This window comes from Megalobrama amblycephala, linkage group LG2, assembly GCF_018812025.1.
Source record: "Megalobrama amblycephala isolate DHTTF-2021 linkage group LG2, ASM1881202v1, whole genome shotgun sequence".
NCBI classification, from domain to species: Eukaryota; Metazoa; Chordata; class Actinopteri; order Cypriniformes; family Xenocyprididae; genus Megalobrama; species Megalobrama amblycephala.
Window position 1 is genome coordinate 51284072 of NC_063045.1, and position 15755 is coordinate 51299826.

The 15755-nt window shown below is 39.6% G+C and overlaps 1 protein-coding gene across 5 annotated transcripts in view; it reads right to left on the bottom strand.

Moving 5' to 3' along the window:
* Positions 1 to 7905: 7905 nt before the first annotated feature.
* The window catches only part of pknox2 (pbx/knotted 1 homeobox 2), a 119922-nt gene continuing 112072 nt past the window's right edge, over positions 7906 to 15755 (bottom strand). The window contains exons 1-7 of one of the 5 annotated variants that reach the window (XM_048180753.1): positions 13763 to 13903; positions 13327 to 13348; positions 12928 to 13119; positions 10272 to 10414; positions 9747 to 9961; positions 8921 to 9654; positions 7906 to 8375 (exon numbers count right to left, since the gene is read on the bottom strand). In XM_048180753.1, coding sequence (XP_048036710.1) covers positions 8317 to 8375; positions 8921 to 9654; positions 9747 to 9961; positions 10272 to 10414; positions 12928 to 13111 — 1335 coding nt within the window. In that variant the 5' untranslated portion in view covers positions 13112 to 13119; positions 13327 to 13348; positions 13763 to 13903 and the 3' untranslated portion in view covers positions 7906 to 8316. Of the gene's footprint in view, positions 8376 to 8920; positions 9655 to 9746; positions 9962 to 10271; positions 10415 to 12927; positions 13146 to 13326; positions 13706 to 13762; positions 13904 to 14146; positions 14462 to 15755 lie in introns of those variants that run through there. The other 4 variants (XM_048180750.1, XM_048180751.1, XM_048180752.1 and 1 more) reach the window with 4 other exon arrangements.

Here is a 15755-nt window from a genome sequence, read left to right on the forward strand (position 1 = left end):
GCGGCTGACCGCTACGGCCCGACCCCAGAAACCAGTCATCCAGCCGCGAGCGCTCGGGACACGGTGGAGGGTTCCACTCGAGCCCGATGCCCGCGGCGGCCCGGGCAAGCATGGCTGTTAACTCAGAGTCCGCTTCCGACTGAGCAACCGCCCCTGAGGGCGGAAGCTCGGAGTCATCGTCGGACTCTGAGCCGTTCAACCCACTCCCCGATGCAGCGATCGACATCCGATCCGCTACAGCCGCTGGCGTTGGGGTAGTGACAGAGGGGCCTCTCACCTCCGTGTTAAAGAAGGAGAGGCGCGATCTCAACACCAACATGGACATGCCCTCGCAGTGAGGGCATGTACCATCCACGAGCGCCGACTCAGCGTGCGGTCTACCCAGACACGTGAGGCAGTGATCGTGGCCGTCAGAAGAGGTCAGGAAACGACCGCATCCAGAAACACACGGACGAAAAGCCATCTTGAAAAAGACGCTGATCGCCCGTGCTTGCTCTTTCAGTATACCTCACCAGCCGAAGCACCCAGGGATGGGCGTAGCACCGTCCTGTGGGCAGCGCGTCGTCACCCCCACCGCTGAATGTGCCTTCCCACCAGCTGGAGAGACTCGAGCAGGCCACCGGAACAAAAACAGAAAGTAGCAATTAAAATTGCTGTTTGCAGGACCGTGTCCCTATAGCAATAGAATTGCTGTTTTTGCTCTTATGAAATTTCACTCTTTTAAGGAGGTGAAAGATGATCAGCCGATCGGCTCCGAAGCAAAAGTATGAATGAAGGTGAGTATGCCAGCCCTATTTATACCCGGATGCCGGAGGAGGGGCCCGGCATGTAAATCTCACAGGCCAATTCCCATTGGCTTGTTTTGTATCCTTGGAGGTGATTGGGCTCCCTAGCGAGACCCCATTACGTCAGTATCGACGTAACGTCGAACGTGACTGACTGAATGGGAACATTGTGTTTCTGAAGCATGTGTGTTATACAAAAAAATGTGGCCAGATGAGTTTGTTAGCTTGTTGATGAGATTTCATCATACAGCGGCCTTATTCACTGATTATATTCTTCATTTCATGTTAATATAGCACTAAAATACTATTCCAAAAATTTCTGTCCTGCTTTGATATTTTGAACATTTTTAAGCCATTATGTAGAAATTATTCTGACAGGATCATGTACACACACAGACATCGAGATTCTGTGTATGAACCTCAACAATGGTGACAAAATTTATATTTACTTAACTCTGAGCATCACAAAACAAGCTACTAAAGTCACAAAAAAGATTTTTGTTTATTGTCACCATTGTTGAGGTACATACGCTGATTCATGATGTCTGTGTGAGTCTAAAAGACACTGCTCAAAACTCTGTCTGTATGACAGATGAATTTCAAAATCAAAACATTTGACTGCCATGAAAAAAAAGACCAAACTAACAGTTAACACACTCAGAGTTTAGACTTTGGAGTGAATCACCATCATTAAACAACCAAATTCATTTGATCAAATTTTTTTATATAATTTTTACTGTAACAATTGTGTTTTGGAAAAAGTTAGAACATTCTAAAGTTAAAATGTCAAGAATCAAGAGCCCAACTAAAGCAAACGCTCACCTCCATAATGGTGACTTCAAACTTTAGTATTTGCAATAAAACATCAGCATCTGTTAATTCTCATTAAGAAGTTTTGTATGAAAGAAATAAAGTCATACTGGTTTGAAATAAGTGCAGATTCTGAGATCTAGAGCAGTGGTTCTCAAACCTGTCCTGGAGGAGCAGCAGCAGCAGCCCTGAACTCTCTATATCCAACACGATCACATGAGAATGCGTATCAATAGTACGAGTTTGTAATCTCGTAGAATATATACACCAAAATGAGTTTTGGCGTGTTTATGGTACGCAGTTTTTCACGTGCATACGATACGCACTTTATGGCGTGTATATGATACGCTCTTGGTTAGGATGGGGGTGGGGGGGTTCGTACGTATAATACGCCATAAAGTGCGTATCATATGCACGCGAAAAACTGCGTACCATAAGCACGGCAAAACTCATTTTGGCATATATATTCCACGAGATTACAAACTCGTACTATTGATACGCATTTTCGTGTGATCGGGCTCCTATATCTGACACACCAGTCTCTATAATGAACTTATGAGTTGAATCAGGTATGATAGATATAAATTAGATATTAGATATTAAAGGAATATAAATTAGGATATTTTACTTTAATTTTACAGTTTTTGTTTGGTAGCTGCTTTTGCCAGTCATTGATCATTTTTAAGAATGTTTTTAATGATTTTTAATGCCATGCATTTCACCCTTTTTTTAAAGTTTATTTTTTTACAGTGTGCATTGTCTCAGTAAACAAGATGCTGCAAAGAAAATGAACAGAATAAGAACCAAATCCTTTGTACACCTACCCAGACATTATGATATTTATGTCTATAAGACAAGTCCTATAGGAATCTTATTCGAAATTCTAATTAGAATCCTGTACAGTTTTCTTTCTGGAATTCTTTAGGATTGTTTGACAAGGGCATGGTGTCAAGGACGTCACCCGGTAACATTCCCAGAACGTTCAGAGACGGTCACGATGTTCTTTTAAGGGTGGAGGGATGTTATGTGGTGGGCCTTCAGGGAACATTCAGGACGTTCTGGGAATGTTTAGGCGTTCAGGACGTTCTGTTAACTTAAATGTCCTCTTTGTAACGTTCACTACCAAAAGAGGATGTTTTAGGAACGTCCCTAATGTTCTGTAAAGGTTCAGAATTGTCGTCACCTTTAGAGAACTTCTAGGGAACGTTGTAATTATTCACGCGGTCCTTATTACATCAATATGCATAAATGGCACAACAGAGATTTGCTGTACAAAAATAAATCAATTTATTTTTATAATTGGGTTAAAAATAATATTATTTAGGGGAGTTATTTTATGACCAAGGAATTCCTTTAAAATATGAGGAGTTTTCAAGCGAAAGACTATGCTATTGTTTTTGGAGCTATCCCTTCTGGGATTGTTATGTTTATGAAGGGATTTAAAAACAAGCTCTCTCTGTGATATATGTTGGTAAATGATCCCTTACCATCAAATCAAATAATAGGAGTATTCATGCTCTGTTCCAGAATGAGGTTGTCTCTTGTCCGAATGCCGTCGTTTATTGGAACAGACATGTAGGTGAAATTAACTGGGCTAGAATGTGGGTTTTGCCCTAAAAATTCTTTTTGTACAATAAGATCAAAGAGTTGTCTTATAAAATTATACATCAATGCTATCCCACAAAATGTTTTTACAAAGGTTTATTTATGATGACTTTGATGTGCAGTAAATTGCTCCTTCTGTGTCTCCAAACTGAAGATTTATCTCATTTATTTTGGTATTGTAAGTATACTAAGAATCTGTGGAGTATTTTTTTGTGGTATAATTCCTGAAATTTCATTAAAATATGAAAATGTTATTCTGAGTTATACACATTTTGAAAGAGAACAGTCAGATATTTTTCATTTACTCAATTTCGTCAACTTCTCTCCAAATATTTTGTACACAAATGTAAATATTGTAAGTGTAAGCCTTTCTTTAACCTTTTTTCTGAAGAGTTAAAACAGTATATGTATGTGATTTCTGACTCTTCCAATAAGAAAACTGCAAAAATGTTGAATCTTTTTAAAAGGTATATTATTTCCTTGCTCCCTGGCATGTATGTGTGTATGTATATTATTGTCATCCTGTGATTCATATGTTATAATAAAAAAAATAAAAAAATAAAAAAATGAGAAGCCCAAAAAGTAAAGAAATAAAAAAATAAGCATGCACGAAATGCTCCAGAATATCCATATGCAGAATATTTGGGCTTTCTCTTTCAGCTGAGTAAAATATTAAGTCATTCAGAATTTAATTTGCATTTACTTTAATCAGTAGGCTATATAACATTTATTAGGCCTACATCTGGCTTAAAAAGATAGTTCAACCAAAAATGAAAATTGTCACAAATGAAAATTTACTCACCCTCAAGTTCTAAGAAACAGATTTACTAGGCTAGTATTTGTTTTTCCTACTATGGTAGTAAATGGGGGGCGAGATCTGTTTGGTTACTGATATTCTTTCAAATATCTTCCTTGGTGTTCAGCAGAACAAAGAAATTCATACAGGTTTGGAACTACTTGAGGATGAGTAAATGATAAGAGAATTTTCATTTTTGGGTGAACTATCCCTTTAAGTGTTTTGAATAATGTTGCATGTTCAAGAAATTCCAAATCAGTATGCAATATGTGTGTACTCAGCATTACATTTCTTAATGCCCAATGATGTTTGAAAGCTTCTCTAAGGCTATTTCTTCTCTATAAGTTCTGCCTTGGAACTGGTAATCTTCATTTGATATATAACTAAATCCTGCCCTCATGTGGACATAGTCAAAATAGTTTCTTTTACTGGGTGACATTTACAGTGTGTAAGAGTTTTCTTCTAAAATCCCTTTTATACTAGACTCAACAGTACTGCGTTTCTCAAAGCATCACAAGTTGATTGTAGAGACCATTGGTGGCAATGGTTCTAGATCTACTTAGGCCTACTGCTATGATGCTTTTGAGATTTTAATATCAACATCAATTATCAAGGTCTGATGAATCAAGGTCTTTTATGCATTCCAGGCTTATCTGTTTCATATTAATGAGTAGGCTACCTGTAGCATAAAGACCAAAGGTCTAATGACTTTCTCCAGTTAGTGTTTTTGTATTTTTGCCCTTCTCTTCTTTAGAGCTGATTTACTATTTGCAGTTCTGTTCTCACCTCTGAGAAGACCATTATGAAATCCTCTGGGCAGATCTCTGCATCAGTACTCCATCAAACTAATTGAGTTTCTCCTGGCTTTTAGCAGGCTCATTAACTCAACCCTGATCACAGGGCAAACCGGCTTGCGTCACAAAAGAAGGTATTGATGGTGTTACTCAAGTGACCCCTCCTCTCCGTCGGTACTACAGTAAATAACAAGTCCTCAAACTGTTGTACGTGTATACGATGCTGCAAAAAAGCATATTATGTAGGTTGTTGGTTCTTGTTTACGCTACTGAATGTGAGGAAAATATGAGCAGCTGTGACCCCCTTTCATGGATGAGTTGAAATTGTTTATTAGATTCAAATGACCAGCATCTAATTTTCACTTGCTCAATAAGATCCAGACTGTTTTGCCTATTGCCCTCCTCGGGTTCTGTCTGTGGCCATACTGTGAGAATAAAGTGTCTTTGAGATCAAACATTGGTGCTGAGCAAATGGATCTCACGCAGAGAGGGCAGCAGATGGACTGGGCATGGGAACAAGGTAGCATCTCTCCAAACAGACTTTCAATGAGCCACAGCAAAAACATGAAGAGGCTGTTGATAGTAAATGATGTAAGGGACACTGGGCTTTTTCTCCACTGAATAAGTAGGGCTATTTTTGTAAAGTCAATGTCTATATGTAAATAAGTGTGATAAACCAACCTGACATTTATGAACAATACCCTCATCCTGAGATCAAAGTTCAGCCTTTTGGTTGAATTCTGCCTTCGTTTTATAGTTTACTCCTGTCTGAATGTGTATCAGTGTGGTTTTAATGTGTTTACACAGGAGCTGTAGCAAAAATATGATACTGGAATTTAGTTGGGAAAAAGGAGTTTGTGACAACTAGCCCCGGTCATGTTTATTATAGTAAAAAAAAAAAAAAAATGCTGTTGTCCTACATCTCCAAAATCTTGACCGGAATGTCTCACAAACTTATTGTCATTTAGATGGATGTACTGTATTTTTATTTTAGTGCTCCCAATATGTCAGGCCCACATTTCCAGTGCTTGGATGTATGAAACCTTAAGTAGATACTGTAAAACTTCACACTGAAGAAGGGGGAAAGTAACATCTTTAAAACATAAGGTCCGCTGATAGCTCTCATGGGAATAGAAACTTCTGAAAGACTGGCAATTATGGGACAAGTTAATTCTCATAGGAGGAGGTGATATTTCTCTCTAAGGTATAAGATGAGAGTGCGTGAGCTGTACTATTCTGCAGGTGTAAACGCTTGAAATGTGTTCAGTTTATGTAGTTCTTAATGTCTTATATTTAATTTTATGGAAGATAAATATTCTAGAATATATACGCTACTTTTCAAAGGTTTGGGATCGGTAAGATTGTTTTATGTTTATACAGGTGCTGGTCATATAATTAGAATATCATCAAAAAGTTGATTTATTTCACTAATTCCATTCAAAAAGTGAAACTTGTATATTATATTCATTCATTACAGACTGATATATTTCAAATGTTTATTTATTTTAATTTGGATGATTATAACTGATAACTAAGGAAAATCCCAAATTCAGTATCTCAGAAAATTAGAATATTACTTAAGACCAATACAAAGAAAGGATTTTTAGAAATCTTGGTATGATAAAGTATGAGCATGTACAGCACTCAATACTTAGTCGGGGCTCCTTTTGCCTGAATTACTGCATCAATGCGGCGTGGCATGGAGTCGATCAGTCTGTGGCACTGCTCAGGTTTTATGAGAGCCCAGGTTGCTCTGATAGTGGTCTTCAGCTCTTCTGTATTGTTGGGTCTGGCATATCGCACCTTCCTCTTCACAATACCCCATAGATTTTCTATGGGGTTAAGGTCAGGTGAGTTTGCTGGCCAATTAAGAACAGGGATACCATAGTCCTTAGACCAGGAACTGGTAGCTTTGGCACTATGTGCAGGTGCCAAGTCCTGTTGGAAAATGAAATCTGCATCTCCATAAACTTGGTCAGCAGCAGGAAGCATGAAGTGCTCTAAAACGTCCTGGTATACGGCTGCGTTGACCTTGGACCTCAGAAAACACAGTGGACCAACACCAGCAGATGACATAGCACCCCAAACCAACAGTGACTGTGGAAACTTTACACTGGACCTCAAGCAACGTGGATTGTGTGCCTCTCCTCTCTTCCTCCAGACTCTGGGACTCTGATTTCCAAAGGAAATGCAAAATTTACTTTCATCAGAGAACATAACTTTGGACAACTCAGCAGCAGTCCAGTCCTTTTTGTCTTTAGACGCTTCAGACGCTGTCTGTTGTTCAAGAGTGGCTTGACACAAGGAATGCGACAGCTGAAACCCATGTCTTGCATACGTCTATGTGTAGTGGTTCTTGAAGCACTGACTCCAGCTGCAGTCCACTCTTTGTGAATCTCCCCCACATCTTTGAATGGGTTTTGTTTCACAATCCTCTCCAGGGTGTGGTTATCCCTATTGCTTGTACACTTTTTGTTCTACCACATCTTTTCCTTCCCTTCGCCACTTTATTAATGTGCTTGGACACAGAGCTCTGTGAACAGCCAGCCTCTTTTGCAATGACCTTTTGTGTCTTGCCCTCCTTGTGCAAGGTGTCAATGGTTGTCTTTTGGACAACTGTCAAGTCAGCAGTCTTCCCCATGTTTGTGTAGCCTACAGAACTAGACTGAGAGACGATTTAAAGGCTTTTGCAGGTGTTTTGAGTTAATTAGCTGATTAGAGTGTGGCACCAGGTATCTTCAATATTGAACCTTTTCACAATATTCTAATTTTCTGAGATACTGAATTTTAATTTTTTTTAATCAATTTTTTTAATGTGTCCCTGCTGAATAAAAGTATTAAAGGGATAGTTCACCCAAAAATGAAAATCCTTACTTACCCTCAATTTGTTCCAAACCTGTATGCATTTCGTTTTTCTGCTGAACACAAAAGAAGATCTTTTGAAGAATGTCTGTAACCAAATAGTATTTCCCCCCATACTATGGAAATCAATGGGGCCCATCAACTGTTTGGTTACCCATATTCTTCAAAATATCTTCTTTTGTTTTCAGCAGAAGAAAGAAATTCAAACACGTGTGTATGTGAAAATGTAATGTGGAAATTAACAAAGAAAACATAAATATAAACAAATTTTATTTCACCTACTTACAAAAGAGAACAAAAGGTCAAGTAAAGAATCCAGTTTTCAAAGAAGTATGGAATCCACTCACATCAGATAATAAGAATGAAAAGAATAAATAAAGATATAAAAATCAAGTTTAAGAAGGCTAGCTATTGGAGGCTTTTTCAAATTGTCAATACAGACTTTGGGTTTTTATTCCTGAGGTGATTTGTGTAAGAAATCCATGGGGATTATTTTAAATCCAGATATTTTTTTCTAATGATTCTGGACTATAAAAGAAGAGTTCTACAGGTAGCTATTGGATGTTCTAGTCACTATCTTCATGTTTATTTCATCTCAGAGGTTTAGCTGTTCTACAGGGGCCTCTAGAGTCTGACAGTGCTGGTTCAGTCCATTGCTGGTGCTTTAGGCAAAACAACATGTTGTAGTCTCCTTCAACTCATGGTACCCCTGGTGGTTAGGCTCTGTAAAGAGACAGAGAGTGCTGTTAGGGGCATCAATTTTTGGGGTGTTAAGTGCGAAAAATCTTTTGTGTAAAATAAAGTGCACAATGCGGATGCTAAAACTTATAAAGATTTGTTTTTCATTAAAGCCTCCTTTTGAACTGATAAAATTGTTTCATATGTACAAGAAAGTGGTATGAATTAGACCCAGATGGACTTATTTTCAATCAAAATCTGTGGAATTCATTAAAATTGGTTATAGAAAATATGGTAAAATTGGTTAAAATGAGCCAAATTATTTAATAAACAAACACAAAATGTGTGATGAAAAGCAGGCTCATATTAAAATGCTATATATCTTCAAAAAATTGTCATTTTCAACCACATTATCTTCACACAAAATAAAATGATGTTCACAGACACATTAGGAACACAAATGTTTGCTTTCCAACATCCTATATCACACAATTATGTCACTTTGATGAATTTCTGAACGTCCCATATGACAGCCACGAAAATGCCAACGAGCAGGATGCGTTTAAGTATATAGATGAGAGTGACTGTACCAAGCGTCATGTCTTGTTCCACAAGAGGGCGCTGCTCTGAACAGTTCACTGCGTTTCCTCTGGCTGCTCCCAGCACAGTCATGATGTCTACTAGATTGAGCTTTCCCTCCTCTCTGGCCTCTCTCATCTCCTCCTCGAGCTCTTCGGCGGCTTCCGCCACCTCCTCGGCCTGCTCCTCCGTCAGCCCAGCCTTAAAACCCTTCAATCGAGGAGGCGCGAGGGAGCACACGGCCCTCAGGCGGCCGTACGATCGCAGCTGCGCTACGTTGGCGCGTAGGAAGAGGAGCAGCACATTGAGATCGTTAAGTGGGCAGCCCAGTTTCTGACCGCTGATGAGCCCCAATCCGGGAAGCACCTCATAAAGGGAGAGGAAGGTTGTGTCCCAGCAGAACAAACGCAGCAGGCTAAAGAGAACAATAGGAGCTAGCAGCACATAGACGGCACCGTTAGCTACACTAATGACCTGGAACACAAGTAGGCCAGTCATTTTACACTGAACTAGCTCAGGCACCCAGGGCTGGTCACGGAGAAGGCCGGTGCGCACAAAGCAACTGAATTCATCTTGTAGAAAGGCTGAGAGGTGGAAGTAGATTAGGTAGAGGCATGAGGCGGACATGAAGGTCAAGAGCAGGAAGCCTCGCAGGAAGAGCATGCTAACCAGGAAGTAGGAGCCATGTTTGCACTGCATGTATCTCTCCAGCAGGGGGTACTCAAAGTACCGCTTGCGCTTGGCTCTAAAGAGATAAAAATGGAACGATTTTATGTTTAATGTTTGAAAACAGCAACAAAAAATGTGGAAATAACACACTTCTATATTTGGATATACCTCTCGAGCTCAGCCTGAAACTGCAGTTGGTTTTCTGATTGCTCTTTTAGGTCCAGGATGCTCTGGGCCAGGCGGATAGAGCGGTTGTAGGACTTGTCCAGCTCGTCGATGATGAAAAACAGGTCAGAGGTCAGACTGGGCACGGCTAGATGCCGCCACATCAGAGCCGGCAGGTACATCATCATGGCCATGACCAATAAGGAGTATGGAAACATCTGCACAAACAAGAGAGCAAATGAGTACAGAAGTATGTATGTACAGTATCTATCCATCCATCTATTTTTCCATCCATCCAAATTAGATCTAGGCAAATTCAGTGCTCAGTTTGAGACAATGAAATATCTTCTGAAACTCTATATAAAATCACTTGTCTCTTGTTCAAGAGAAAAAGCAAGATACTTGAGAAAAAGTTTCTATTTGCTATCCACTTTATATGACAACAACTAAGATATTAAAGTCTCATTTGTGATGTACTAAGATATTAAAGAGGTCTCATCTGTGATGTATTTTATGAATATTACTCACTTTATGTACCCACAGTGAACGTTCCTCAAAGTTCCCATCTGTGTCAAACTCATGGTGCATGAGAGAGTCCCAGCAGTACGTATCCACATATGCTGCTTGCTTTACTGTGAAGTTGTTGGGAGGAAAGCAGCTAATCTGTGGGCCTGGAAGGAAAAACAGAGAAATTAACATGCTGAGAAATAAATGACAGTGTTCTAGCATCACTTGTTGCAAGTGGAGAAGCTGGGCAAGAGCTGGGTGGCATGTCTGTAATAATGCTAGATCTTGTCCAGGGATCCAGATGGTGAAACCACTGAGGCAGCCAGGAAACACCCTTCTGTGGGGAGTTTTGCTGCCTGGGCGAGAGGGTGTGACCCTGCTGCTGAGAGGTGGCCAAGCCCTGCTTTTTATGGACCACTGAAACATCTGTGTCACAAACCAAAACCCACAGTCAACCTCCAATTTACTGACTGAGCACAACATGCCCCACACCCACAGCTATTATGGATAACTGAGCTCCACAGAACATCTCTACAAATTATATGATACCAAACTGCTTCAAACCAGGAGAGGTATTAATAGACATCTGAGTTTCCTAAAAGTTTCAATCTTAATCTATTTATGTAAATAAATATACAGTAAGCTCTAAAACTCTGAGACCACACTGAAAATCTTGGATCTTTTGTTTACATACACATACACACACATATCATGACAACTCTAAGAAGAGTTTTAGCATGGTAATGGATATGACAATGTATTTGGTATTGGCTGAATAGATATGCTACGCTGCTGCTGCTGTTGATTATTGCTGTTGTTGTAGATTATTGCTCCTGCTGCTGCAGAGCAAGTACAGGAAATTGCTACTGCCAATAAATACACCAATATGTTGCTGTGAGCATGTAAGACATACTGCTGCTGCACAAATAGTATATAAATTCCCCATAGGGGAAAGTTACGTTTAAAAGTAATGCATTGCAATATTGTGTTACTCCCTAAAAAAGTAACTAATTGTGTTAGTTTTTATGGAAAGTAATGCGTTACGTTACTTTACTTTTGCATTACTTTTTCTCATCTGGGCTGGGCTGTTTGTTTGTTTTTATAACAACAAAAAGTTATATTTTTTGGCAGATGTAAAGGGCCTTTCACACCAGAAGTGAAATGAATAAACCTTAGGCTGAAGGAAATGAAAATTCACGCCTGTACAGTAGAGGGCGCAGTTCAAACAAACAAGCCTTTCAGCTGTGCTGCCATTCTGGAACACAGAAGAATAGGATGCAGGAGAAGAAGGAAATAAGTAAATGTACGCTCACATTTAGTCTAGAACTAGCCTAGAATAACCATCATGTTCACACAGCACACAACGCCTCTGCACTTACTCCTGATTTCTCTCAACATGGGGACAGGAGAGCTGTCAGTCAATAAATGGGAAAACAAAGTAACTTGTGTTACTTATTTGAACAAGTAATTCTGATATTTTGTTGTAAATTTAAAAGTAAAGAAAGAAAAGTAATCTGATTACTTAAACACGCATTACTTGTAATGCGTTACCCCTAACACTGCCCGTAGAAGATCTATACAGGTGGAGCTGGGGATGGTGGAGGGTTTCAGAGGAACTCTGAAAGCACTACAAACTGCTATAGCAAAGGTTAAGCAGCCATTCACATGTTGAGCTGCAGATGCGACAAAAGTCAGTTAGCTTGTGTTAACAATGTAAATGTCATCAGGTTGCATTAAGGACCCGTCAGCCTGCGGCATATAGAGTACACAGTAGTCAACATTTGAAGTGGATCAAAACCTTTCATCAGTTATACTAAAAGTTATCCTAAAAGTTATCCTGAAACCTTCTTCTTCCTAACTTTTTTGATCCACTTCAAATGTTAACTACTGTATACATACTTTTTTTTGACTACTGTACACAATTTTTTTTTTTATCCTAATATATGTATCCCACATTCTTTTTTGCAACCGGCATTAGCATGTGCTATAATTTTCCTTCCACTGTAAAGTTTGCGTTGCTGTATCCTAACCAAATAACCTGAGTGTTGTCAGACCACGTTCGGAGCCAGGGAGAATCAGTCTGCTTGCCTTGCACGTCTCAGTTTAATTAGCATATCTTCTCGTTAGTCTGAAATAGAGAGCTGGGAAAGAGCAGACTGACTGTAATTATAGACCCTTGTCATCTACACGTCTCTCTTAATCATCCTCATGCCAATTAACATCTGTGTGAGCTGATTGCAGACCAGCTCTAGAGGAACTGATTGCAACCTCAAAGTCAACTGCCTACACAAAACAGACAGTTCTCTCCAATGCACTTTTGGCAGGAAAGCTCAAGTTGGTGGCATTTACAGCCAGCAATTGGTACCCATATCGTTCTAGTCACTAAAGATGTCTCCCCTGAAAGCAATTCCAGTTGGTTTGGGATGTCATATAAATTGCTAATAATCATTAGCATATGCTTAATTCTCATATTTCACCAGTTTCCCTTCCTAAGCAGTGCAGATAGCGCTGTCACCTCAGATGAACACTAATTACATCCAGTGTACCATCAGCCCAGCCCTCAAGCTAATGGTCAGTCAATTAACTCAAGGGTTTGTGAAATTACTGCAGTGCCAGTGTCGCTCTGATGTCCTGTGATTTGCGTATGGACAGTAGGGAGAGGAAAAGAGCTGCTAACCGATAGAAATCTCTCTGGCAAAGGCCATGGACACCAGAAGGAGCGGCAGGCCCACAGAAATGAACTTGATGACTTTATCCAATGGCAAATCCAGCTCCAGGTGTCGGATGCGATTGTCCCCATTACTATCCCTCAGCAGGGCATCAGAGAGCATCGCTTGGGCGGCCGTGTTTGCGATAGACATCCTGTGAACTGTGGGTGGCAACAGAAAAGCAAAAGGATATTTCTGGTAAACAATTCCTTGTTTTAATCACCTGTGCTCTCATTCATATTAACAGAAAACACGTCCATTAACATCGATATGAATGCATAAGGGACAACTTAACTTATCAAGAAGCACTTTGATGATGTGGTTTAATAGCAAGTGATACAAGAACACATATGATTAGTCTTACTTACATGATAAAGTATCAGATTAAGCCTTCCATGAAATTATTCCATTAAACAGTAATTATGTCTTCCATTTAATACATTAGCAGCTATCCAAGTTCTTATTAACCAAAACCTTTGATGCACTGCCACTTTAACACACAAGTGTTAACGATTATTGGATTGGGCTGTTTGCACACTGTGTATAACCCAGGGTTGTTTTCTTTTTAAACGCGTTTTAACCACAGGTTTTTTTTGTCCTGGGATATGAAATAATGCCCTGGAGCAATAAACAACCAATCATAAACGTAAATCGCGTGTAACTCATTAAATAGTGACGAGATTTGTATAGTATTCACAAAAACTGTCACGCGCTCTATTTCGTTGTTTGAGGGGGAAAAATCAAAATCAACATGTCAAACGGAAAACGAGTTCATTTGAGTGTAGAAGAGTAGGCTATTCTTACTTTTGTGATCCGAAAAGTCTATTCAGTACAACTTTGATGCTTTTTGTTTTGTTTTGTTTCGTTTTTTCCTTCTTTTTTTCAGGAATATATTAGCACAACTAGAGCGATACACGTCGTTATTTAAACATGTCACGTGCTATATTGGCGCAATGACACCGATGCCTAGAATATGCAAATAATAACTTAATACAGGCTACAAATACTAACGTTAAACGGGTCATATGTTCGTCCAATCAACGATACAGACACGACAAATGTGCAAAAAAACCTAGAATACCCAGGATTAATTCCTAACCCAGTTTTAATGGTTTAGAATGACCTGGCTGGGGTCAAAAATGTTAAGCGTGAAAAGCAATTATTTTTGTACAGTTGCTCTTACAGTACCTTATGAGTTCCTTGTCCAGTAGAGGAATGTATTGTGGATCAATCCAGCAGTAAACTGGTCCTGAGGCTGGAGAGGAGAGGGATGCTGGCATGGATCTTAAATACTGGAGAAGGTCTGAGCAAAATGAGAGGCTGTACTGGGCTGGGTTACAGAGTTATTAAAGAGTTAGAGAGGTCTTTTGAGCCTGCTGGGGCAAAAGCATAGAGAGAGAGGGTGGAGATGGCCTGCAGATCTACTGAATTCCCTAACATGCTCATCAGCCCAGTGGCACCAATCCACTACAGATGCACCCGGCTATGTGGCTTTTCTTGCCTCTGTCATTTCCCAGGTTATTTATACTCTCTGGCCCTGACCAGCCCTGCATGTGCAGCCATGCTCAAGAGTGCTGGTACTGGACTGCCACAAACACTGTTATTTCAGATGCAAATACAGACCTTCACAAAGTTTAGAGCTTCTTAGAAGGCTGTTTAACCCATTCATGTGCAAAATACGTTAATTGAACACACTGTACAGCTTTAAAGTGTAACTTTATAGAAACAAAGATTTTGAAGATTGAGACTGAGTTTGCAATCTGAGTAAACATCCAGAAATGGCTGCATGAATTAAACACTTCCATATAACACGGTATCCAGAAACTTGTCCACTTGTTTGGAAGATGTTTGATAACATCTACAGGTGCTGGTCATATAATTAGAATATCGTCAAAAAGTTCATTTTTTTTATTGTAAATTATTTTAAAAAATGAAACTTTCATATATTCTAGATTCCCTACATGTAAAGTAAAACATTTCAAAAGTTTTTTTTTTTTTTTTTTTAAATTGTTGATTAGAGCGTACAACTAATGAAAGTCCAAAATCCAGTATCTCAAAATATTAGAATATTTACATTTGAGTTTCATTAAATGACCATCCCTACAGTATAAATTCCGGGTATCTCTTGTTCTTTGAAACCACGCTAATGGGGAAGACTGCTGACTTGGCAATGGACCAGGAGACAATCATTGACACCCTCCACAAAGAGAGTAAGTCACAGAAGGTCATTACTGAATGTTTGGCTGTTTACAGAGTGACGTATCAAAGCATATTAAATGCAAAGTTGACTGGAAGGAAGAAATTGGTTAGGCAAAGGTGCACAAGCAACAGGGATGACCACAAGCTTGAGAATACTGTCAAGTAAAGCCGATTCAAACACTTGGGAGAGCTTCACAATGAGTCAAATGAAGCCAGAGTCAGCGCATCAAGAGTCACCACACTCAGAAATCTTCAGGAAAAGGACTACCAAGCCACTTCTGAAACAGAAACAACGTCGGCAGCATCTTACCTGGGCTAAGGAGAAAAAGAACTGGACAGTGAACAGTGGTCGAAAGTCCTCTTTTCAGAAAGTAAATTTTGCATTTCATGTTTGAAATCATGGTCCAAGAGTCTGAAGGAAGATTGGAGAGGCACAGAATCCAAGCTGCTTGAAGTCTAGTGTGAAGTTTCTGAAGTCAGTAATGATTTGGGGGGCCGTGACATCTGCTGTTGTTGGTCCATTGTGTTTTATCAAGTGCAAAGTCAATGCAGCCATCTTCCAGGAGATTTTGGAGCACTTTATGCTTCCATCTGCTGA